The sequence below is a fragment of the Phaethon aethereus genome, assembly GCF_964289735.1.
Source record: "Phaethon aethereus genome assembly, chromosome: 1".
NCBI classification, from domain to species: Eukaryota; Metazoa; Chordata; class Aves; order Phaethontiformes; family Phaethontidae; genus Phaethon; species Phaethon aethereus.
The window spans coordinates 108134356-108158582 of NC_138575.1; the positions used below are offsets into that span (position 1 = coordinate 108134356).

Here is a 24227-nt window from a genome sequence, read left to right on the forward strand (position 1 = left end):
TCTTCTAAGGCATTGATTGAATATTTCAGAGCTAAATGTTTTGAAGTTTCTTAATTCCTGTAGGTCAATCTCACCTGGACTTTGGCTAGTTCTTATCTAGGGAAGGTAGCAGTTGCATCCAGTTGTAAATAATAAAGCATTGTGCTTTAAAAATTCCTCCCAAAGCAGGAGGGTTGTTGGAAGAGTATATTCTAATATGAACTCAACAGGGAGCAGAGACACAAGGCATAAGGAACAGATGACTGAAAGTATTGGCCCACGTGAACACCGAAAGCAATTTTTTTAGAAAGGTTTTTGAGTGTTACTGAATTCATTCTAGATAAATTCACAATCACTTGATTTTTATAAACACGTTGAGTGATATCTTTAAATTATACGATTCACACTCTTTTTAAAGGAAGGTCTTGTAAATACAGAAATGTTTGAAAGGAAAAAAACCCAAACACCAAAAACATTTGAGTTATTAAAGTTGGATTCAAAACATCCCCTTTATTCTCAATCCAAAGAAGAGGGAGAGCATAATTAGCTTTGGGCAGATGATCAGAAGGAATTGGAAATGAATAAGTAAATGGACTTCCATTTAATGCACATTTTTCAAGAAACAAGAGTTAACAGCCTATAAAAGCAGCTAGATTTTTTTCTGTGCTAGCCCCATCAAGATATCTAATGCTGTCATCTATGTGGATTTTTTTTCTTAATGTGACTGACATGATTTTTTGACATTCTATTTATTACTGGATGAAGGGGTTGTGGAAGTCTGTGTAAATCAAACAGTTTGGACAATGCTGGCAGTATTTATAATGTTGGGCTGAGCAGATGTTTCAAATTCGCCTTCATTTGCATATATATTTTGTTTGAACATGCCCTTGCCTATGTAAATGAGGAAGACATTTAGCTCTGCTGTTCCTTTAAATTCATTCCTCATTCATTCAGTAATTGGACTGAAGATTTTAAATGGTTATAATTTGTTCAGTAGTATTTTCTGGGGCTTTTGACTTTAAATTTTTTTGAGCCCCTGACTACATCAAAAGTCTTGTATATAAGCGATTAAGGGCTTTTTCTCTCCTCAGCTTTCCTAAATCAATGATTTAGGATGACTTTTGTGCACGTAAGCCTGAATACATAGTTACACAACAATGTTTACTGCAGCCTTTGACAAAGTGTGGCCTGTGGGACAGCTGTCCCTCAAAGATTTCTTCATTCTGACTCCATTCTAGGGAGTTGGACTTGATAATCCTAATGGGTCTCGTCCAACATGAGATATTCTATGATTCTATGATTTGTAGCCATACTGTCCTTTAAAAAACAAATTGTAACAAATTTGTTCGTATTGGTGACTGTTGCTCTGCAAGTTGTCTCATTAAGTTGGTGGGACTTACTTTCTTGTAAAAGTGGTCCCTAATAAAAGCAAATGATGCACAGAGTTTTAACTGGGGTGTCCAGCAATAGAAAAGGTGATCTTAGTGATGCTGAAGCTGTTTGAGACTGATGTGTCTTTGTGCTGCCTCTCCTTATTGAAGATACTTAACTACTCTGTTTTAAACCATTTAAAGTCAGTAGGCAAACTGTGGCTTTCAGTTAGGCTAACTTTGGTCTTCTGATAGCAGTGTGATTTTTTTTTTTTTTTTTGTATTTTCCTCTTTCAGAGCCTCCACAGTTTGTTGTAAAGCCTCGAGATCAGGTAGCTGCCCTGGGGAGAACAGTGACTTTCCAGTGTGAAGCAACTGGAAACCCTCAGCCAGCCATCTTTTGGCGGAGAGAGGGAAGTCAGGTAAAAGAGACTTTCTGACCCTTCTTCCTAGCAGTTTCTTGAATAGATATTGTCACACAAAAGAAAAATATTTTAATTATTGTTTTTAAGATGTGAAAATTAGGTCTAGAGCTTGGAGACGCTGGATGTTTCTTCTCTATTTCTACGTCACATGCATGCTAGGTGATGTCAGCCTTCTTAGAAAGGATATCTATGTTTTGCTCAATCTACCTTTTTCTCCATGAATGTAAAGATAAATCTATGAAACAACTAGAAACATTCCATGTTTCGCCACTATGAAAATCTTTTTCATCTAACAGGGAGAAACTTTAAAGAGACGAAACAATGACTAATGCTGAAGTTTGTTTGAACTCGCAAAACACTCGCAAATTTTCAGCAAGTTTGGCTCTGGGTTTATGGTGCAGCTGTTAGTTTGCCACGTGTTCGTGTGGGTCTGGCAAACTAAACCTTTTGCTGTATGGATTTGCATCACTGCATGGGTAGGACTGTCGTTTGGGACTCAGGAGATCTGCTTTCCCACTCAGTCAGTTGGCTGACAGGTCATACTTGGATAGGTCACTTTTTCTCCCAGCTTCCTTATTTAAATGGGAAGGAAAATTATTTTCAGCTTCTTTGTAAAGGATCTTGAAAGCCAGTGGGTGAAACACTATATAGTACAGCAAGAGAATTACAGTTTTCTTTCAGAGTCATTTTTTGAAGGAGGGATGTGACACAAAGTATTCTTTATTGGAGGGAAAGAAGGAATATGGGACTCTGGTTTTCCTGTGAATGAAGGAATGAATGGTGCAAAAGCATGTGACAGGGTTCTTTGTGTTACAAAACAATAGGGCAGAGAAACTGAGAACGCTTAGAGATTGACTCCTTTATTCCATTTGCAACATTTCTGTCAAAATTCCTAAGTACAACTATACTGGTAACCAAATTTAGATGGTAATCTTAAGTGGTATAAGTATACTGGTATATTATGTTTGTATTTTTGTAAGACCTGGAATTTTTTATTTTTTATTTCCAAGTATTGCCTAGTACATAATATTTCTGGCTCATTTTTGACTCTGCTGAGTGGTGACCACTTGTGATGAACGAGGAAACTGAAGAAGGCAGTCAACAAATAGGATTTGCTAATACTAAAGTAAAAGATGTTGTGTTCCATTCCTTTGGATGCTTTTTGGAAATGCAAAATGTAGTTAAGCAAGACAGAGAGATAAAAAAAATCCTCTGTGACCCTGAAGTATTCTCATTCACAAATTGTTCAGCCAGAGGTAGAAATTTAGAGCCAGTATTTGATGTAACAGACTTGTACGATTACAGTTGCCGTTCTGACTTCTGACCAGTGCTGGTAAAATACTGTGTGCTTCGTACCAAAACTGTTATGTAGAAACTGGCACAGGATCTAATTTTATATTATAAGGCTCGTTATAGAACACGAACACTATGATTAGAGAGACCTAAACAGCATCTCTTCTTTAAAAAACTACTCCATTCTTAGGAAGTTGAAAGTTAAAATACAAATAAGAAAACCAACATCTGCATTTAAGTGAAATAAATAGAATGCCCTGGAGTAAGTTCTAAAAAAGGGTGTTAGAGCAAATTACTTAGGTTTGCCACAGTTGCTTGTGCCATTATGGTATCTATACATATCAGATCTTTGCTAGTGCCTGTTAAACTTTGTGTAAAGCCCAACATTGACCACAGAGGGTGTTAGAGCAATCCCAAAAGACTTACACAATTGTATGTGCGTATCTGCACCTATTTTATGACAAAAAATCCTATAAAAGCTATTCACATTGTGGTATAGATACACTTAAGATATGAAGAGCAGAACATTTTATGTATAATGTGAAAAGTTTAATATGTTTAGATATTTTAAAAAGTTAAGATTACTGATGTTTGAATTTATTTAACCCTTTTTTCACACTTTCTTTCCTATACATCTTGTAGAATCTGCTTTTCTCATACCAGCCCCCTCAGTCATCCAGCCGATTTTCAGTGTCCCAAACAGGTGACCTCACTATCACCAATGTCCAGAGATCTGATGTTGGGTACTATATCTGCCAGACTTTAAATGTTGCGGGAAGTATCATAACAAAAGCCTACTTGGAAGTTACTGATGGTAATGATAGCTTTATTTTATCATTCCCAAGTTTTTATTTTTATTTGAAGACAGCAATGGGATATGTGAGACTACTTTGGTATCTGCTTTGCTTAAGTGTGGACTGCGTGTGTCTTTGAAAATAAAAATCCTGTTTTGGCAATCTCTGTCAGGGGTTTAGAATTGTGGATATTGTGTAACACAATTTTTCCATTTTGTATTTGGTAAGTATACTTCAGTTTATGGATTTTAGTCAGATCTGTTAATTTATCTGACTCTTCTTTAGCTTTCCCTACTAGATTTAGTTTACTTTCAGATTGCTTGCTGCCTAGCTCTTTATCCCTATTACTGTGTGTCCATTTGCTTAGCATCTCCATTTACCTGTTGTGTTTTTTTTTTTTAATATTGCTGTATAGCAAGGGGAAAAAGCTCTATCTATATGGAAGTCAATAGAATAACATCCAAATTAATATTATCATACATTCCTTTTGAGGAGCAGTTGTGACAAAATTGAAGATGAAAAAGCTACAGGAAGCATGACTGCAAGCAGTAATATATGCTGGTGTGAGGCCAACTTGCCAATTAGCAGAAATACTTCATATTCATAATAGCAAAGATATGCAGAAAAAGTAATAATCTTAGTACTTATGGAAAAAAGAGGATGAGTGCAGTCTGTGGAGAGACTTCGAGGGTGGGATGCTCTTGTCAGAGAAGATTTTCCATAAACAAGATCTTTGCCCTATAGAAAACATAGAAACAATACAGTGCTAGAAACATCCCATGAACCTGGAGAATAAAATTGTTTCTTTACACCTACTGGACTGAGATTGCTTGGAGGAATAGGACTGAATCCTTTCTGGTTTCTCAAAGGTGGTAAGCCACATTTCTTAATCCACCTTTACTCGTTTGCCGTTGGGGAGAATGCTATGGCAAGGTGAGAAAAAAATTTAAAAAGAAAACCAAGATAAGGACCTTAACCCTAAAAGTTTTTCTCTTAATGACCTACACCATCTGAACTTGGAAAAAAACCAATTTAATTTAAATAATTTCCTTTATTATGAATATAAGCTCTTGATTGATCTGATGGATAGTTGTTTTGTATAATGGCTTGGGACAGTAATTTTTTTGTACTTTTAGAAGGCAGGATATGCAGAACGATGCCCTGGTATTCCTAGATGTAATAGAAGTTGCCATCAACTTCAGCGGCACTTAAAATTACCACGCATTTCAGTGGCATTAGATTTTTTCTGTAGAGCACAGATCCATCAGTCCCTTACCACTGACAACTGCAAAGCTCTTTGCAAACTTGTCGAAGCTAAATACAAACTGTAAGTTAGCTTATTTTGACTGTCTCTGCAGAGAAAGATACTAATGGCCTTGCAGTGCATTGCAACAGGTTGGGACAAGAAGTAAAGGATAAATTATGCATTTGAAAACACAGTGTCATTTAAACATGCAAATGAAATTACAGAGGTTGGAATTTAGCCAAAAAAAGCAGTACTAACACCCTGTCTGTTGTTATGAAAATTAATTTAGAAATATCTGAAGTTCAAAAATTATCAGAAATTCAGGTTTCTATTTCAGCTACCAAACCAGTTTTTAAGTTACATGAGCTCCCATGACACTGATGAATAGATTTATGTCATTCAAAGTTATGGCTATTTTCAGATCATTGGTCCATGTCATGTTGGATGGTACAGGTAGAGGAGATGACTGAAACACAATCAGATAGTTTTTACCTCTTTTTTTGATTATCCAGTGGATAATGGAAAGAAAAACTTCATGTAGACAATCATTCTCTTCCTGTAAATACTGAGACTGCTTTATACCTTTCTGTGCACAGTTACTAAATAACCCATCAAAAACATTTATTTTTCATTGTGTGAAAGATGCATTAAAATTGATAGAAACAAACTGTGGGATTCTCGTTGTGACTTTGAAGTCATATTGACAGATTAAGTCATCATAGAACTAAAAGTCAGAAACTACTGGAAAAATATTTCTTAGTTGAGATTTTTTAATATGGTCCTATTCATTGGCTTTGTGTTTACTTTACCCTACTGCTAGGCATCTCCCAATTAGGAAACAGCACCAAGATGAGTTGATGGTACACAATACAGTTTTTTTGAGAAATACGTATTTGCCAGGTTATTCCCCTGCCTGCCTACCTCCTTTTTCTGGGTCTTTGAATACTGAAAATATGAATTCTGTTATACAGGCCTGCTGTGTGGTAAAAGGTGAAATTTGTGCCTTGACAAAGAATTTGGGAAGTCCTTTCTCATTCCATTATCGCTTTATAAAGACATTGGAATTAGAGAATGCCTAGCAGATACCACTATGTAATATGTCATGCTTCTTTACTTTCTGAAGATAGTGTTGTGTATCATTTTAAAATTCTGTAGTTGTGCATCATTATAATGCACCCTGCCCTGAATAATGCATGCCTCCAACTTTAATTACTTGTTTAATTATCTTCAGTTTGTTTCAAAGCCTCAAGCAACTGCTGTTGCTTAGATGATTAGAAAATTGCTTCCAGTTGCAGAAATCTCTTTCCTGTTGTTTCTTCTGGCAGTGATTGCAGACCGGCCTCCCCCTGTTATTCGACAGGGTCCTGTGAATCAGACTGTAGCTGTAGATGGTACTTTAGTACTGAACTGTGTGGCCACAGGCACTTTAATGCCCACTATCCTCTGGAAAAAGGATGGGATCCTCATTTCCACCCAGGACTCTCGCATCAAGCAGTTGGAGACAGGAGCATTACAGATCCGATATGCCAAGGTAGCTTGAACTGGCAAACGCTTTTTCTTGTTGTTTGTTTGACTGCTTTTTTTCACCTCCGGGCACTTTTGATGCAGTAAATCCTACTTTTAGAATTTTGATACTATATTTGATACTTCATGCTTTCAGATTGTTCATTCTTTATGCTTAACACCTTGGCTTATTCTGCCTAGGGCACATTATTTCAGATTTCATAAAGAAAAATGCTTTCAAGAGGTATTAATTAAGGGAATTATTTGGTACTTAAAACATGAAGGGGAAAGCAATACATGTATTTCAGTAAGACAAATCCTTAAATTATTTGGGCTTTAGCACTAGTAGATTAAAATGATCTAATTATTTAAAATGTTTATAAAGAAAAACTTTGTTTAGCATACTGCAGTAATAGAGCCATGTGCACAGCTTTTTCGAAACAGTTTTTAAAGTTTACACATATTTACTAGAAAGTACAAACATAGCTTAAAACGGTTAACCACCTGTCAAGTACCTGGCTTCCTTAGGGAATTATAGAAAGTACCTGGTCAGTATTGCTGGTCATGTCTCGCACGCTGTAAAATATTTTAAAATGTTGTCAAGTTTTGGCATACTGGCTATTCTCTGCTATCTTGTCTGTGATTTGAAATGTAATTTTTAAATTAGGCTGAATACATCACTTTACTATGTTCCCTAGAGTTGCCCTGTTACCGATTACAAGTTACACTGGCTTAGAGTTTGAACCTGTGATTTTGAGCGCTTCCATTCAGCTCATCTGCTGAGGCGGGGACCTTAGGAGGATAGCATTTCTTTTTTGGGGAAAAAAAGAAACTCTTTTGAAATGTGATTAAGTCACATACAGACAAATAATCCAACATGCAGAACTAGATGAGAATAGCACATGGAAATTCTTTTTTGGGTCTACTGTAGAATGAAATTTATACTAACACAGAGAACCCCGTACATACAAGGCCCTGTGCAATATTTAAGCTTTGTTTTAAGGATGACAGGCTCTCCAGTGCTGCAGTCCAGAGAAATCCCCAGGCGCTATTTAGGTAGAAGGTTGACAGTTGCATGGGGTCTTGTCATCCGAGTTCCTTCTCGATTTATTTGTTAGGACCTCTGCAGAGTAAGAAATCAATGCCACAAGAATTGGCCTTTAGTTTGTTCATTACAGAATAAGTAACCTTAAATTAGAATCTGCAGCTTTTCCAATTCTTTAATGAGTGCTCAGAAATAAGTACTCATTTTTATTTTGAAGCACACAAAATCATAACTTTTAATGGAAGAAGTTTCTGGTTTGAAGTTTTTGCAGCTTAATACATTTATACATATTCATGGGGGAACATAGAGAGCTGTAATTACTTTTCTAGGCCACTGAGTGCCTGACTGTTTCAAATATTTATTCTTCTCTTTTCCCGCTCAGCTGGGTGACACTGGTCGGTATACCTGCATTGCTTCAACCCCAAGTGGCGAAGCTACATGGAGTGCATACATAGAAGTCCAAGGTAAATCAATTAGGGTTTCTCTGCGTGGAGAAAATATGTAGAGGAAAATCAGAAATTGAAATGCAGAAGTTAGATAACTCTGTCATAAATTACCAGTGCAGATGTGAACAGCATTTAGCTTACAGCTGCTTCCTCTTTATACTCAGCATTTCTCTCTCCTTTGTTAGAGTTTGGAGTCCCAGTGCAGCCACCAAGACCCACTGACCCAAACTTGATTCCTAGCGCTCCATCAAAACCCGAGGTTACAGATGTCAGCAGAAATACAGTAACATTGTCGTGGCAACCTAATTTAAATTCAGGTGCAACGCCAACCTCTTACATAATTGAGGCCTTCAGGTATATGAGTCTCATGTGATCTTGCTGTACATAATGCTTATATATAATATGTTGTTAAAGAAGCACGTGCTAACCTGCTGTTGTGTGTGTTTTATCCTTAGCCACGCATCTGGTAGCAGCTGGCAAACTGTAGCTGAAAATGTGAAAACAGAGAGTTTTGCAGTTAAAGGGCTAAAACCTAATGCAATTTATCTATTCCTTGTGAGGGCAGCTAATGCTTATGGGCTAAGTGACCCAAGCCAAATATCGGATCCAGTGAAAACTCAAGGTAAGCTTTTGATACTGTCCACAGTGGCTGTCACAAGTTGACTGAGCAAAACCAGATGCAGGAATTCTGCTAGCTTTCATCTGTCTGTCTATCCTGGCTATAATATATGCTAGAGAGTAAAATACAATGTTTAAACTTGCATTTCCCTGTAACATAGATTCTAAAAGCTGCTTAGACAGTATATTGCATTGCCTAAGGGAACCCTAGTATCTCTTATCTAAAGATAGTTACATCTTGCAGAATAGCTCTTGTTAGCAACAGAAGTAATCTCTGATTTTTTGAGTTATCACGCAAATCCTCAAATTCCTTGGAAATGTTATTATTATGTCCGGTGAATCAGATGAGGCTTAAGACTGAGACAGAGAGAGAAACAGCACATAATCTAATTTGGTTTCTGCTGCATTAGGAAAGAGAGAAATGTAAAATTTGAAGGAATCGGGCATCATGAGCCAGTAAAGAAGAGGTTTTGGCAGTATATTAAAAGTATTGCAATAGTACTACTATTGAAAGTAAAACAGTAGGAAAGAGAGACAATGCTTACAGATAGTCAAGTGGAAGAAAAGGTCGGGTAGTAGTGGATGAAGGAGTCATTCACCGACTCCAGCCATGACTGAAGTCCAGCTACGGACTGAATTCAGCTGTTTAAAATTTAAAATAACTTTGTGTTCACTGTAGAAAATAAATGACACATATAATGGTGTACAGGAAATAATGCACCACAACTTCGCAGCGTGCATTTTTCCAGTGGAAATACTTTGGTTCTTAAGAAGGGAAAAACTGGACACAGTCTTTTTCAAAGTAAAAGTGATAAAGATCATCTTTCCCCCCCCCCCCTCTGCTTTTCCTACTTACTGGAGAAATTGCCCTATTGGCTTATTAAGAGTGCCTGTGTTGTATATTTGTTTCTTTGCTTGCCTAAGTAAGAACATGTTTGTTTTTGAAAGGAAGTTCCTTAAAGGAAACAAAGCATTTTTGTTTCCTGGCTTTTCATTTGTTCTGAAGTTGATCTGAAAGCAAATCTTTCTCATCTCCCATGGGAAGAGAACAGTTTCACATTGCTGCCCTTTGTTATTATGCATTTCTCCTGATGGGTGGATATATAGACAGCAGTGTCATGGCCACATGGAAAATAGGGATTACACAGGTTCCCGGGTCCATTAACAAGGAGAGATTTAGTAACCTAATTTAGTGATTTCTATGTTCCTGGGAATAGGGCAACACATGTTACTATGCAGGCAGGCTGCAGTGTTCTGCACGAGTCTGTTTTTCATGCAGTGTGGTTTCATTCCTGGAGATGAGATGAAGTATCGGGTCTGAATGTCCCAAATGAACTGATCACTCTCCTGACTCTGATAAACAGCGAGTGAGACAGAGTATTCTGTTCACTCACAGAACTGAATGGTTTATAATGCCATGGAAAAGCTTTGCTGTCCTCTGGGCACCTAGTAGAGCTGAAGATCTGAGAACCACACAAAGCCTGAGTGAAAATAACAGGCAATATATAAAATTCTCATCAACAATAAGAAATGTAATCAAGTTCTTTAAGCAGTTCCGCTCTTCTTCCTTTTCAGTTTTGTGTAAGTTGTGGTCTAGCTAAGTAAGTTCAAAAATTTCCCAGCTCACTTTTGTCTCGAGGGTGTTATAGTCTTGTGCTAAATACCTGTCCAAACCAGGAACCTAACCTACCTTCATCTTTATGCTTTATCAACATTATCAACAACACGCTTAGATGTTCTCACTGACAGTCCTTGTCTTGGAAGCTTGGAGCCGAAACAAGAAAACATACGTATTGTTGTATAGCACAGATGCGCAAAGGACCGAGCCTATTACTAGCTTGATTCATATTGTTGATGACTCATCTTTTACGACTAGCAAAGATAGAACTAATTATTCCACTGACTTTCCTGTTACTTTCTAAGCAGGGTGATACTTAGGCGATTCTCCAAACAGAAGCTTCTTTCTTTCTTTCAAACTTTGGGGGGAGGGAAATACTCTGATAAATGGACTGTTTGGTGGAATATACTACATGTGGATACAGCAGTGACTCAGTGGTGGGTTTTTTGTTTTGGTTTTCTGTTGTTATCAGTGTTCCTTGTTAAGAATCCAGATTTGTCACCCACTGGCTACATGCTAACTTCAGTTTGCTGCTTTAATTTTGAAGAAACCCCATCTTCCTGTAAATATGTTGAGGAAACTGTATGATAAAAGTTCAAAGTGACATAGACTTTGTATTTGGAAATGGAAACTATGTTTGTGGAAAAAAACTTGCCCTCATGCCTTGTCCTAATGCATTCTTACAATGTTTTTATTATTATTTAGACAAGACCAAAAGCTGGTAAACTGAGAATATGGCCACCATGCAAAAACCATGCTTTACAACTGTTGCACTTGCACTGTCTTCTATATCAGCATCAACTGTGCCATACAAACCTCAGCTTTCAAGATAGTCTGCGCACCTGCACTGACTTACTACAGTAGCTGTAGTTGTACATAAATATATATGCAATTCCTATGTATTCTGTCTTTGGCACTTCTTGTAAGCAGACAGGTGTGGAAATTTCCAAGGTCTTCAGAGGGCAAGAACCCTTGAAGATTTCCTGATCTTGCCTACTCACTAGAGGAGGTCAGGCAGGGAAGTAGTAGACTACAGCAAAGTTTATGTGATGCATTACTCTGTATCTGGAATTACATGAATAAAAAAAAAAAAGAAATCCCTGTAAATACTTTTCATGATTTCCCAGTCTGTGACTTTTAGCCATAGTCAGCATGTTACTTGTTTAAAATGAAGTGATCAAAGAGAGACATATGAAATCAATACAGAAACTATGTTACTCTGCTGTCCTTAGTACTTGTATATTTTAGACAGTCTAATAGTGATTGCCTTATAAATTTTATACTTGTCTGACAGTCATGCCATTTCAGTTAAATATGCTTTTCAAGGGCACTGCATGCAGAAAATATGTGTTTCCATTGTACCATTGTGTATTTTGAGAGGAATTTGTCCCTTCATGCATATGAACAATTCTTTTAGCTATAAGATAGACCAAATGTCAGAAGAGCCAGACAGCCCTCAGCTGTGCTCTGCCTCCTGTTTACAGAAGTCACTTGCCATCAGAGGAGCTGCAGCCACACGACTCATTTTTCTTTTCTTCAGTTGTTACATTTCTTTTGTAATTAAAAACAGTAAGTTTGCCCATCAATTTATCTGAAGATACAGCTTCTGCTTTTGCTGTTCTTTATAGGTTTCCCGGTCTCTTGGAATTTGCAATGGGTAATGCAGCATTTTCTCCTCCCAGCAGGGAATAAAGAGATGCTGCTGTAGTCATTTACCAAAGACATCTCTAAGTATGTGGGGGGATTTATGCAGCATTTCCCTCCTGTTTCTCTCTGTCAAAGAAAGTGCAGTGCGTTGATTTGGTACTACCTGGTGATTTGCTCGGGACAATACTTCATGTAGTTTTTTCTTACATAATTGGGAAGTACTTAGGGTAAACTTTATTGGTGATAGCATCATATACTTTATGATACATTAATTTGTATTTACATACACTTATTTAACAATCATATATACTTGTGAAAATGGAGTCTTAAATTATTACAGATGTTCCACCAACAAGTCAAGGTGTGGATCACAAGCAGGTCCAGAGAGAACTAGGTGATGTGGTACTACATCTGCACAACCCTACCATCCTTTCTTCCTCCTCAATTGAAGTTCATTGGACTGTAAGTATAAATCAGTATCATGGAGGTGGTTACATACACTGCTGAATTGTACTGTTTGACTGCAGTGGAGTCACACTTTAAGAAGCTGTGTGGTTTGTATGCCTGCAAATGTTTTTCTCTGGAATGAGTGCTACTTGGGCTTTCCTTTGCTACTTCATTAAATTTTGTCCCATTTTCACCATTTTATGTCTCCATAGAGAGTGCTGCTTACAATATGGTGAGAGTTTCAGAGTCCTCTTTTGGAAGCTAAAGGACTGATCAAAGCCTTCTTAAGTCATACCATTTGAAGCTTTTGCCTGTTTTCAGTAGGAAGTGTATCGGTCCCCTAATAAGACAATTTGGGCACTTCCCTGCCTGTCAGACACCAGCGGAGAAAAATACTGCATAATTCTCTTTGAAAGTGTTACCTCCATCCTACGTACATACTGAGAAACACACCCAAACCAATATAGCCTCATCTGAACCTATCCTTTCCCATGGTGCTATGAATACACACAGTACAGGGAGAAGAGACGAAAAGGGCTTTAGGGTTTAGAGAAGTTGTGTTGACGTTGCTCTGCCAGGGGGAAGCAGGAAGCTGGCCACGTGGAGGATATAGCAGAGGAAATGAGAGAGTGAGGAAACAATACTGTAGGAGTCCGGAAGCAAGGGGAATGGGAACATATGTGAAAAAGATTGAAGCAGGATTACAAGGCTGAGGCCTCAGTGAGAGAAAGGATTAGAAATGGCTTACTGTGGGAGACATTTGGCAATCAAGAGGTAGATATTAAGAGAAAGAACAACATGGGAAACTAGAAGTAACAAGCAATGAGATAAGAAGAGCAGTTTTAAAACAGAATGCAGAATGAAGAATGGGGGATAATTATACTAGTGCCAGAATAAATCCAAAGGGAGCGAACTTTTAGGTCTTTTCAGGACTTCCATCTGAACATGTCAATATATTGGCAAGGACAGTGTAGGAGAGCTACACAGGGTGTAGCTCCAGCTATGCCATGGCAGAACATCTGGAACAAGAAAAGGCATTTTGACTTTGTAGAAGAGCCCTAGCCCAATGGAGTCCTGGTCCATGACCAGGGCTCCTCGGTGTGGCAAGAGTACAAATAATATCTGCTGTGTTGCACAGTAATTACAGTGTCACCTGCAGTACGGCCACCTGCAGCAGGCAATCTCCTGTTTTAACTAATAATGTTAAAACATCTTTGAGGTTCCTAGCAGGATTTTGTTTGACCTTTACTTACAGAACAACCTTTTGCAGACAAGCGGTTTTTGTCAGTCTCTTGGGTGGCCTGTGGCTTCTCTGCAATTTCAAAAATAAGCATTACCTCAGTTTCAGCTAACACACGCATTCTTTATGTGAATATTAAAAATGAAACATGTTGCTTTTTGGAGTAAAATTGCAAGCAAACAGTTTTATTATATCACTGTATGAGATTTTTTGAAAATAGGGAAAATCTGATGCACTTTTAAAAATGTTGTTGTTATTGGACTTTCTCATCAGAAATTGAAACCGATAATTAACAGATAGTGCATGTTCCATGAGAGATCACTTCTATAAGATAATTTTCTGTTTCAGTTATAGCCAAACACATTGAGTCCCACCCTCGTTTACATTAAGATCTCTCACCACAGGGAGGTTGGACAAGATGGCCTTAAAAGGTTCCTTCCAACCTAAAGATTCTATGATACATGTGTTATAAAATTACCTTGATCTAAAAAGCATTTGGGACTACTGAGTATCATTTTGAGCTGCTTTTCCAAGTCTCATCTGTGTTACTGTATTGAGTCTTATGAGCCTCTTCAGAGCCCTCTCGAAACAGCCCTTTCCCTCCAGCAGAGGAGCCTCCCGCTGAGTGGGTGGCCATGGAGGAAGTGCTTGGACAAGCCTGCCCTCTGACAGAGCCCAGCCTAATCACAGCGATGGAGATAGTGCCAGCTGGCTGCCCTTTCAATTCACTTTCTCCAGAAGGAAGCAGGCAGGAAGCAATGCTCATTTCACGGATTTTGGGAGGCTTCCACACCTCAGGAGAGTTGGCAGGCTCTCTCTTTGATCTCTGTATTCATCACCCTGAGTTGCGGAGCTGTAGACCCCCTGCCTTCACCCTCCTCCCTTTCCCTGTGCGCCCCTTGCCCGGCCGTGCAGGTTCGGGTGGGCAGAAGTCTGGCTGTCCTGAGCTCCGTTGACGCTCCGCCGATGCAAAGGCTGTTCATTTCACGGGGCTGGGGTGTATTATACAACTCCATTATCCCCCTTTAATGCCTTTATAAATCCACGGAAACCAGTGCAGTTCTACCAGCATCAAATAGATTAATGCACTTGTGAATCAGGCCTGTAATTTGCTGTAAGGCAAGGAGCCTTTATTTGCTTCGGCGGTGTTTTTACTTTGAATAAAATGAACGGGTAGTCCAAGGACCGTGCATAGTGTCACAGACATCATTCCTGGTTCCTGTTTGTTAAAGGATGTGTTGTGTGTTCTGCTGTCTTGCCAGGTGGACCAGCAATCCCAGTATATTCAAGGATATAAAATTCTGTACCGGCCTACGCCAGCATCCTATGGAGAGTCAGAGTGGTTAATCTTTGAAGTGAGGACTCCAACCAAAAACAGCGTTATCATTCCCGAGCTGAAGAAAGGTGTAAACTACGAAATCAAGGCTCGCCCTTTCTTTAATGAGTTTCAGGGAGCAGATAGCGAAGTGAAATTTGCAAAGACCCTGGAAGAAGGCAAGTAGGAGCCAGACCGTCTTCATCGTTCCTTTTTGAAGTTGTAGTCTGGCCTGCTTTCCTCTGATATGTGCATGATTTGATTTTGTTTGAAGTGCGTGCTGTTTGAGAACAGCAATCTGCAGCAGAGGGGGCTGTGTTGGACTGATCATTATGTGAATTGCTTGGTGACACAGAAGTAAATATTCAGAACCACGCGCGAGAGATGGAGAGAGAGGGATGTGCAAAAACCCCCTCCGACACACAATGGGAAATGCGCGTTTTATCTTCACTGCAGTGTGCACTCCTCCCTGCCGAGTTCATGGTCTGGTCACAAGTCACTTCTGTCAGATTCAAGCACTTACTAATCACCATCTTGAGTAGATAGCAGACACCACAGAAATCATCAAAGCGCTATGGCTGGGGGAATGGAAACCACATTTCTAGAAGGCTTTCATATCTGGATCAATCACTAAGACAAAATGAAAAGATGAATGAGGGCAACAGATAGAGTGGACTAAATTATGTATTTCCATCTCATACATGTGCTGAAAAGAGAAGGTTCATGAAGCTGTTCCGTTTGTTGCTGCTCAGGCATGAGTATGCAAGGTGGCCAGTGCCTCTGAACATGTATTTCAGTGCCTCTGTTGGAACGCGATACCTTTCCCCTTCTCTTTTCCCTCTCCAGTATAAATGCCATGTAGCTCTGTTTTTTTGCTGCGGGTGGTTCAAGAGGCATGCTTCACTGCATTCATCCTAAGTATCAGCTAAGCATCCTTTTTTTGAGACTATTTAAAATGCAAAACATTTTTTTTTATTATAAATGTGTTACTGTTATCAGCTAAGCATCCTTTTTTTGAGACTATTTAAAATGCAAAACATATTTTTTTATTATAAATGTGTTACTGTTAACACATTTTGTCCTGATTTTAATAAGTACTGTATTACTCATTATTATTATTATAATTATCACTCATTATTATTATTATCACTAGAGGAACTGAGGTTTAGCGTTCTATTGGAGTCAGTTGATAGACTTTATCTTTCAAAGCTGTTGGTCCTGGGTGAGGTGATTTAAGACCAACGAGGAATTCAGTGCTCAGGACTGTGTCGTTTTAGCTTGCAGGCAAGAACTGCCCTTAATGAAGGGTAGGGCATAAAAGAATGCATTTGTATAGCCCAGAAACCAGCTTCCTCTTAAAAAAAAGCTCGCTGCTGCCTGTGACAAATTTAACCATTCAACCCTTCTCTCCAAACAAACAGCTCCTAGTGCTCCACCTCAGAGTGTTTCAGTAACTAAGAACGATGGGAACGGGACAGCAATTGTGGTCACCTGGCAGCCGCCCCCCGAGGACAACCAGAACGGGATGGTTCAAGAATATAAGGTACTGCTGGCTGCCTTGATCCCCTGGCAGAGGTGTATTGGCCAGGTAGTGACAGATTAGCTGTTCGTGGATGCTTGGCTCCATCTCCTGGTTAGTCATAGCAAATGAGGTAGAAAGTCACTTCTTTTAGTCAAACTCCTTATTTAATAATCCTCTGTAGATGGTAGAAAGCAATTAAAACAGCCTCCATAAATCAAAGCAAAGGGTCAACGCTCTTAATTAAAACAAATACCTTCTTGCCTTCATTATAAATTGAGAAATGCACACACAAGTAGAGAGGGAACCATACCTGTTTGAGAACCGTTTTGTGACTCAACGACATTAGCCGAGGTAATAAATATAAACAGGCTTAATGAGTTGAAAAGCTCAGGGATAATAATTAATAGTGTTAAGATCTGAGTAAATTATGCGTAACCGGCTAGTTAAAACAAATGGAAAACTTTAAAGTAAAGAATGTGCTTGTATAATACTAAATGTATTTAGCGTATAGAAATCTTTCTTTCACACAAACACAGCTCTCATTATGCTATTTAATTTTTAACAAATTGTAAGAACATTATAAAATATTTATTATTCAGTGTTCATTTAGGAACATACACCATCTTTATTTTCAGTTCAAATTGTTTTGCGATAATTTACATAGCAAAAAATTGAACCTTATTTTTCCTAAGCAAGCTACAGACATTTTAAACGTATAGTTGTGGATATCAAGTAAGTTTTATAGCCATGGAGAGGCAGGATCTTTGGTTTAAGTCTCCTGCAAATGCACATTATTGAGAAAATTTTTAAATGAGAATGACGGGGTTTTTTTCAGATTAAAACACTGTGCTATAGACATATATTCCTAGCCATCAAAACTCATTCTGCTATTTTCTTTTCCTCAATAGAAAAGGGAAAGGGAGGAGATCACTAAGCTTCATGGTCAATTTAGAATAATAAAACGCCTTTCAGAAGCTGGTCAACTGGTAAAAAAATCAGTTTATGGCTTAGTTTCGGATATATAATGTAATTGGAAAATAAATACTTGCAAAGTTATTTTATTTAAAGACAGACCTTGAGCTGAAAAGATGGAATTATTTCCATCAAGAAACCACATCAGAGGAAGGTTAAGGTTGTAAGGACAAAACAATAAAAGTCAGCAAATTCACATTTCCAAGTGGATATAATACCCAACATACCTGCTGGCGTTCAGAGGTAATGGGCTATCAGGTGTAAGAGCAAGCATCTTGTAGTGCTTGTGTAGCAGTAGATGGCACACTGGCACATTTCACATCTATATTTATTGTGTGGATGCCATTATTTTCCTTTGTGCTTTTCACCATGGACAGAAAGCAGACACAATGAATATATATGTAGTTGCTATTTAAAAACTAAAAAAACACAGAACCAGTGATTTAAGATTAATAACTTGAAAAAGACAAATAGAAGTCTGTAAAATTTTCTCTTTTTTCTTTCCTTTTTTTTTTTCCCCCGTCTCGTGTTTTCTCCCAGAAAAAGTTTTGCATGTATGTGGGGAATTCTTTGTTTCCTCAGCAACTCAGATCTAAGGCAAGAGTGTACCTACTTTAATCAAAAGATAAAATAAGTAGGAAGGAGGGATACCATCTTAATTGAAGAAGTGTCAATAGCACACACAAAAAGCCGGAAATCCAAATCACAGCACAAGTCATTCCCTAGCATGAAGTTAGAAATTATCTTGTAATACTAATTCTCTCTTCACTTATGTGTCTACTGTAATGTGAATTCCTCCTTCCTTCCTAACATTCTAAAAAGTTCATTTTCACTTGGCTATTTAGGTATACAATCAAACACAGAATAGCAAGTATGGAACACCCTGATGCTTAACCTAACATTCTTGTTTTGTGAATTTCTCCACGTATTTGAGCGCCTAAGAACAAAATATTTTTATGAATTAGTAGTGCATAGTTACAAGTACATAATAAATTGTTCTTTTGTTTGCACATACACCATGGTAGAAGATGGCAGTAGCAATTTCTGTGAAAATGACATAAGTCAAAATGTAGACTTAAATCTTTTGTTCCTCACTTTATCGAGTTCTTATTTACATAAGAGCATTTTCGTGGACACTTCTTTAGGATTTAAGAGCAATATTACTGATATTCCTGATAATTATACCACTACTACTACTGACTGAAACAGTCTCTACTTTGTATCAGAATATAAAAATGAAATTCTCTTTGTGTGCTCTGACCTGCTCTGCAGCAAGCAGTTATGTATATGCTGTGTTGGGATTCTATTTCAAAGCAGCTTAAAATACATTTCAGATCCTCCCAGTGTCCCACTAACCTGTTTTCCATCCTTAGCATCCACAGAAGGAAAAAGGGTCTTACAATGTCCTGAAGGGGAAATAAAATTTCCAGTGTCCAGGCAGAAAGGGCTCTACAGAAAGGGCCTTAGCAGTTGTTCTGTATGCGAAACTCTAGCTCACTCACCTGGCAGTCTCCATGGTGGCAGAACTGCGTGAGGGACTAAGAGCAGCTCTCTGGGTACTAAAATCTTTTAGGAGCTCCATATGCCAAAACTAAAACCTTCCCTACTGTGTACAATCAGCACAAGTTCAGAAATGCTGCTGTTCCCAGAAAAGTTTGCTTCTTTACAGATAAAGTACTGAATTTAACTAATTTAACTTTCTCGATAAATATTCATAGTAGAGCAATACATTTGTGGAAAGGGAATAAAAAGGAAATCAACACAGAGTCATCTTTTTTTTTAGCAGATCTAGATTAGCTGCTGCTTCACTTTTAGCAGCAGTTGCGAGTTCAACCATACTCTTAGAAGCATTTGCCACATCAATGGTACAGGCCTAAAGAGACAGAAATATGTCATCATATTGTTTCTCCCAACCATTTAATATCACTGATGTAACTTAGTGGTGAATTGTGTCCTGATCTCAACCAAAAAAATGAGATCTGATATTGTGCTGCTGTGTCTCAATAAAAGATGGCATGTTATGCACTCCTTGCCTCTTGCTGCCATTTTAAAAAGAAAATACAACGTTTGGATTCTAGTGTGACATTGCTTCTCTTGTGACATCATGTGATGAAAGCCTTGCTTGACAAATGATTCCTGAATGACAGAATTGCAACTTCACTTAACTGAATTCTCTTTGTTGTTTATGTGAGAGACTCTTGGCTATGGGCCTTCCATTATTTGTTCTGCGTTACTAATGCTTTTAGTTTTATTAGCACTGATGTCACTGGTTGAACTGTAAATGAATTATGATAAACCCACCAAATAATTTCAGTAGCTGGAGCTGCTCTTTGGAACAAGAAGTATCTTTTCAGTATTCATGGAGTGAGTACTGTATGAATGTACCTATGTATATACAGAACAGCAATCCATGACTGCAGGTGTTAGAATAGTGACAAATTCTAGATTTCTTTATCTGGCATGATACATTCCATCAGAAGGGAACATGTCATCCTTCCTTCTGCTTATCCTTTGGTGACGAATTTTGAACATTTATGCATATCATACGCTTACTTCCCTGCAGGTTTGGTGTCTTGGCAATGAAAGTCGATACCATATAAACAAGACAGTAGATGGGTCCACGTTTTCTGTAGTCATCCCCTCCCTAGTTCCTGGTATTCGATATAGCGTGGAAGTGGCAGCGAGTACTGGGGCAGGACCTGGAGTGAAAAGCGATCCCCAGTTTATCCAATTAGGTAAGCCTGCTGGTAATCCTACCTATAGGTTTCAATGATTTTTGTTTGTTTGCTTTTGTCATTTATGGCACCAGAAATACTTTCAAGGCAAGTGAAATAGATAGTGTTACTTTATCTCTAGAATAGCAGGATTTGGCATTTCTGGTTTTAAACTTGCCTTAGAACTGCGTTCTAAAGATGGGATTATAACAACACAGGGTTTTTTTAAATTCCCAATTCAGCAGTGTTTTTTGGTTATTGATTTTTCAAAGTGAATTTTCACACTTAAAACTGGTGTAATAAAACGTGGGGGACTATGAATCACTAAGTGTTGGCTCACTTTAGTTTAGGGACATAATTTGTCTTGGTAAGATTTTATCTTTCTTTATTGAAACAAAAAAGCAAGAGCATACTAAAATTAGGCACAATAAATATCCAATATGTGTAAAAAAAAAAAAGTATATAATCAGAGTACAGGAAAAAGAGATACACAGATGATGTACAATAATCTTGACCTCCTAACTTGATTTGCATCAAACATCTCTCTGTCATAAATGCAGATTAGGGGCATTGCTCCTGGATGTATCTACGAGAAATGCTTCTTGGCTGTTGGTTAGCTGAAGGTTATTTAAAGTAGCTTTAGGTATAGTCATATGATGCTTTTTTAGTATGCCTGTGTCAAAATACCTTATGATTACAGTATATAATTGTGAAAGCAAGCTCAGCACGTTGCTTTGGACTTTTATGTCCCGTCTATCTCTGTATCATTAGTAGATCTTCCTTGTTAACTTACTTTTTAAATTTAAAAATCTATAATTACTACGTGTGAAAACAAGACCGAATGACTCATGTATTCTCTCGAAAATTACATGTACATTTCCTTGGCTATTAAAATGAAGGTCATCTTTAACTTGTTTAACTTATACGGGCATAGATTCCCAATTGCATTAATAGAGATTGTAGAACAAAATCACACACAGCTTATATGATATTCCATTAATATCTGCAAAACCCTATAGTAATTTGTTGTATTGTTTTTTCCTACAGCTAGCTTCCATTCACAGCTTCCTACAGCCAGCTTTCCAGTCAAAGTCAAGCTTGTTCTATATGGCTTAGATTTTCAAAATTTTAAATTAGTGAGTCTTATGAGTGTAAGATAATGGGATAACCTCAATGTTCAAAGCAAAAGACTTCATAAACACTTTTTTTTTCCTTTTCTCTGAGGGTAAGCAAATGCTAGATGAAGGTGAATTTTATAATGGAAGTTAATCACTGTAGGGTTTTGGTAAGTGGAAAAAGAAACAAATGAGAATATGTCAGGGTAAGATTTTTGCCTGCCTCTGGCTTCCTGGCCTTCACTGACACTATGATAGAAAGCATGGAGCAATCACACACCTCAGAGGGTGTTCAAATGTGCAAGTCTAGTAGAATCCATGTATTTCCTTGTGGTTAGGGTTTGCTTTCATGGACTGTACCGCTTGCTTCGAATTAAGTGACACGGCCAAATCCACATATGCTGTAGTAAAAATCCCATAATTTGGTTGTTACATGGTAAAGACCTGGAGACAGGAGTCTTGTGGAGATCCATGCCACTAGACGCAGCACAAAGAAATAACTAGACAGCGCTGCAGTCCTTTTGGCAACTGCAGGAGCCTGCTGAATATTAGTACTTAAATTTAAGAGGAGTACCCTTTAGTAGCAGAGATAAACCTAAAATCATCAAGGCAGAAGAATGGCTGCAGTTTACCTAACTCTACCCTGTGATACAAGTTCTTCTACAGCCCCCACAAGGAATCACATTCTTAGTTCTTGGATATGCTCCCAGCATGGAGGTGGAGCAGACACTGCAGTTTTCTGGTAGCTCTTCTGAAGAAAGAAAATTAGTTTGTTGATGTCATCAGTTGGCACTTTTCACCAGCAATAAATTATATGGTTACAGAGAGAGGGAAGGGAGGCCAGGGAGGGGGAGGAAAGAGGACTAAGGATGCTACGTTTAGAAGGTTTGAAAGAGTCCTGACTCCATGTACTTATAGGCTCTAGGAACTGTGTGTTTGCCACTGACAACTTCTCCTGACACTGATCCCAACTATTCCTTCCGTAAATCTTTTCCTGATATCTGAATTAGTACAATACTTTTTTTTTTTTAAAAACTAATTAAGAATTCCGTGAGTGGGAACAGGATACACTATGTGATTTAGATACTCACTTTTTTTAAGAACTTTTCATTGAAATGAAATGTCTATCTCCTTATAATGTGTTTTTCTTACAAAAAATGTAAGACTAAGTTGTGGCTGGCTCTGGCCATCCAAAGAAGAGGGGTTTTTTTCCCCAGTATAGCCTACTCTCTTGCACAGTGACCTCACATTTGAGTCTGCGTGCTGTGCAGGATGCTCCCAGATTTGTGACTGTGAGAAATACCTGGGCCGAGTTTTAGCGGGCTGTGTGACAGGAGGAAGCTTCACCTTTCGGAGGACACCTTCCAGAACAAAAGGGGAGGACAGGAGAAATTGGATTCTCTAAGAGCTGAGGCGTGCAATCACAGTCCCATGCATCAGCTGAGCTGTGATAACTGACCTTGTGCATGCACTTAACCTGTTAGAAAGACAGGTACAAATTGTGAGCTCAAAGCTCTTTCATTTTCAACGTCTCAGCTGCCATGAAGCAGCTGACTGAGCTGCAGTACCCCAGACTTCCCGTGCCACCAGGGACAAACCAACAATATGCATGGTTCCTATTCAAAAATCACCTTTCAGTGTTTAAAATCATGAGATCAACTGAAAAATCATGCATCTTTTTAAAACGCTCCCCTTGGGGCTTCTGAATTTTCCTCTTGGCTTTTGAATGACCTTTTAAAGTGTTCTGTGGAATTCCAAGGGCTGGAATACCATTTGTTTGTTAGTTTTAAAAGAAAAGTTGATATTTTACATAAAGACTGAAAAAGCTTTGGTGTTAAGGAAAAAAAATTGTATTTCATGAGAGCTAGCCACAGCTCACCAAATTCACAGCACTTTTATAGAACGTTTTTTCTTGTCACACATGTAACTTCAGGACATTGTTTACAACACTGTGCTGTACAGAAAGGTGACAACTATCACAACAAATTTATTTTTTGCTGATCTCTAGCACAACATCGGTACAGTGATGGGATACTACCTATGATAGTTTAGCAGTATTACCTATGCTTGTTGGCATATAAGTAGTGAAATTGAAATGTATTGCAACATATTTTGTTCAGGGTACCATCTCTGAGAAGCCCCGTAACTGCAGTTAATGTTACTCATAACATATCATTTGTGTGAATATATGGTATGCGGTTATTTAGTAAGAGATGTCTGCACAATTATTATAAATGTTGAGTGCATTATTCAACCAGTGGATGTCTCAAGTGTACAAAACACAGGAAAGTCTCACTGAATCTTTATTGTTCTAATTGCTTCATTTAGGAGATGTGATTAGTGAACCTGCTAGCATGCCTTCAGGGATATTATTCTGTCAGCCCTTCAAGTAATTCTAGTATGATAGTTGTAAGGGGTTTTTTGTTGATATTTTTGTCTCGTGGCCTGCAAATGACTTGAAGAAAGTGGTCTCTCTGTTTTTCCCTCACAGCAAGCCCTTCCAAACTAGTTCAGTGCTGTCTCCTCACAAACAGTATGCTGTTAAGATTGAAGTTCAAAAATTAGATTTTTCCAATTTTGGAAACGCACATAACTAGAAAGGCGATAAACCAGCATATTCTTAACCTGGTAATATTTTACCAAATAATTTTCATATTGCATCATGCACATATGTTTGAGGAAACACTCAGTCATTATGTTGTAAATTCCAGGCATTTTGCAAGTTTTGAATTACCAGAATTAGCACTGTCAACAAAAGTTAGATCTTCCTACTTATTGTTTATACATTTTGTATACTAAATGAGACAGGCATGTGGAAACGTACCGTTCCATAAATTTTACATGTACAGGGCAAAGTTAAGGTTGCTTGCACACCTGTGAACCTGGAATTTCCTGTGTTTTTGGAATCTTTGGCATGC

At 38.1% G+C, this 24227-nt stretch overlaps 1 protein-coding gene across 1 annotated transcript in view; it reads left to right on the forward strand.

The window, feature by feature from the left end:
* The window catches only part of ROBO1 (roundabout guidance receptor 1), a gene marked incomplete at both ends in the record, with an annotated part of 532959 nt that overhangs the window by 467997 nt on the left and 40735 nt on the right, over nucleotides 1-24227 (forward strand). The window contains 10 exons of the mRNA XM_082008056.1: nucleotides 1647-1771; nucleotides 3710-3881; nucleotides 6433-6638; nucleotides 8038-8119; nucleotides 8287-8455; nucleotides 8557-8723; nucleotides 12325-12446; nucleotides 14934-15165; nucleotides 16408-16529; nucleotides 20044-20215. Of these exons, the coding sequence (XP_081864182.1) occupies nucleotides 1647-1771; nucleotides 3710-3881; nucleotides 6433-6638; nucleotides 8038-8119; nucleotides 8287-8455; nucleotides 8557-8723; nucleotides 12325-12446; nucleotides 14934-15165; nucleotides 16408-16529; nucleotides 20044-20215 (1569 nt within the window). The remainder of the gene's footprint in view (nucleotides 1-1646; nucleotides 1772-3709; nucleotides 3882-6432; nucleotides 6639-8037; nucleotides 8120-8286; nucleotides 8456-8556; nucleotides 8724-12324; nucleotides 12447-14933; nucleotides 15166-16407; nucleotides 16530-20043; nucleotides 20216-24227) is intronic.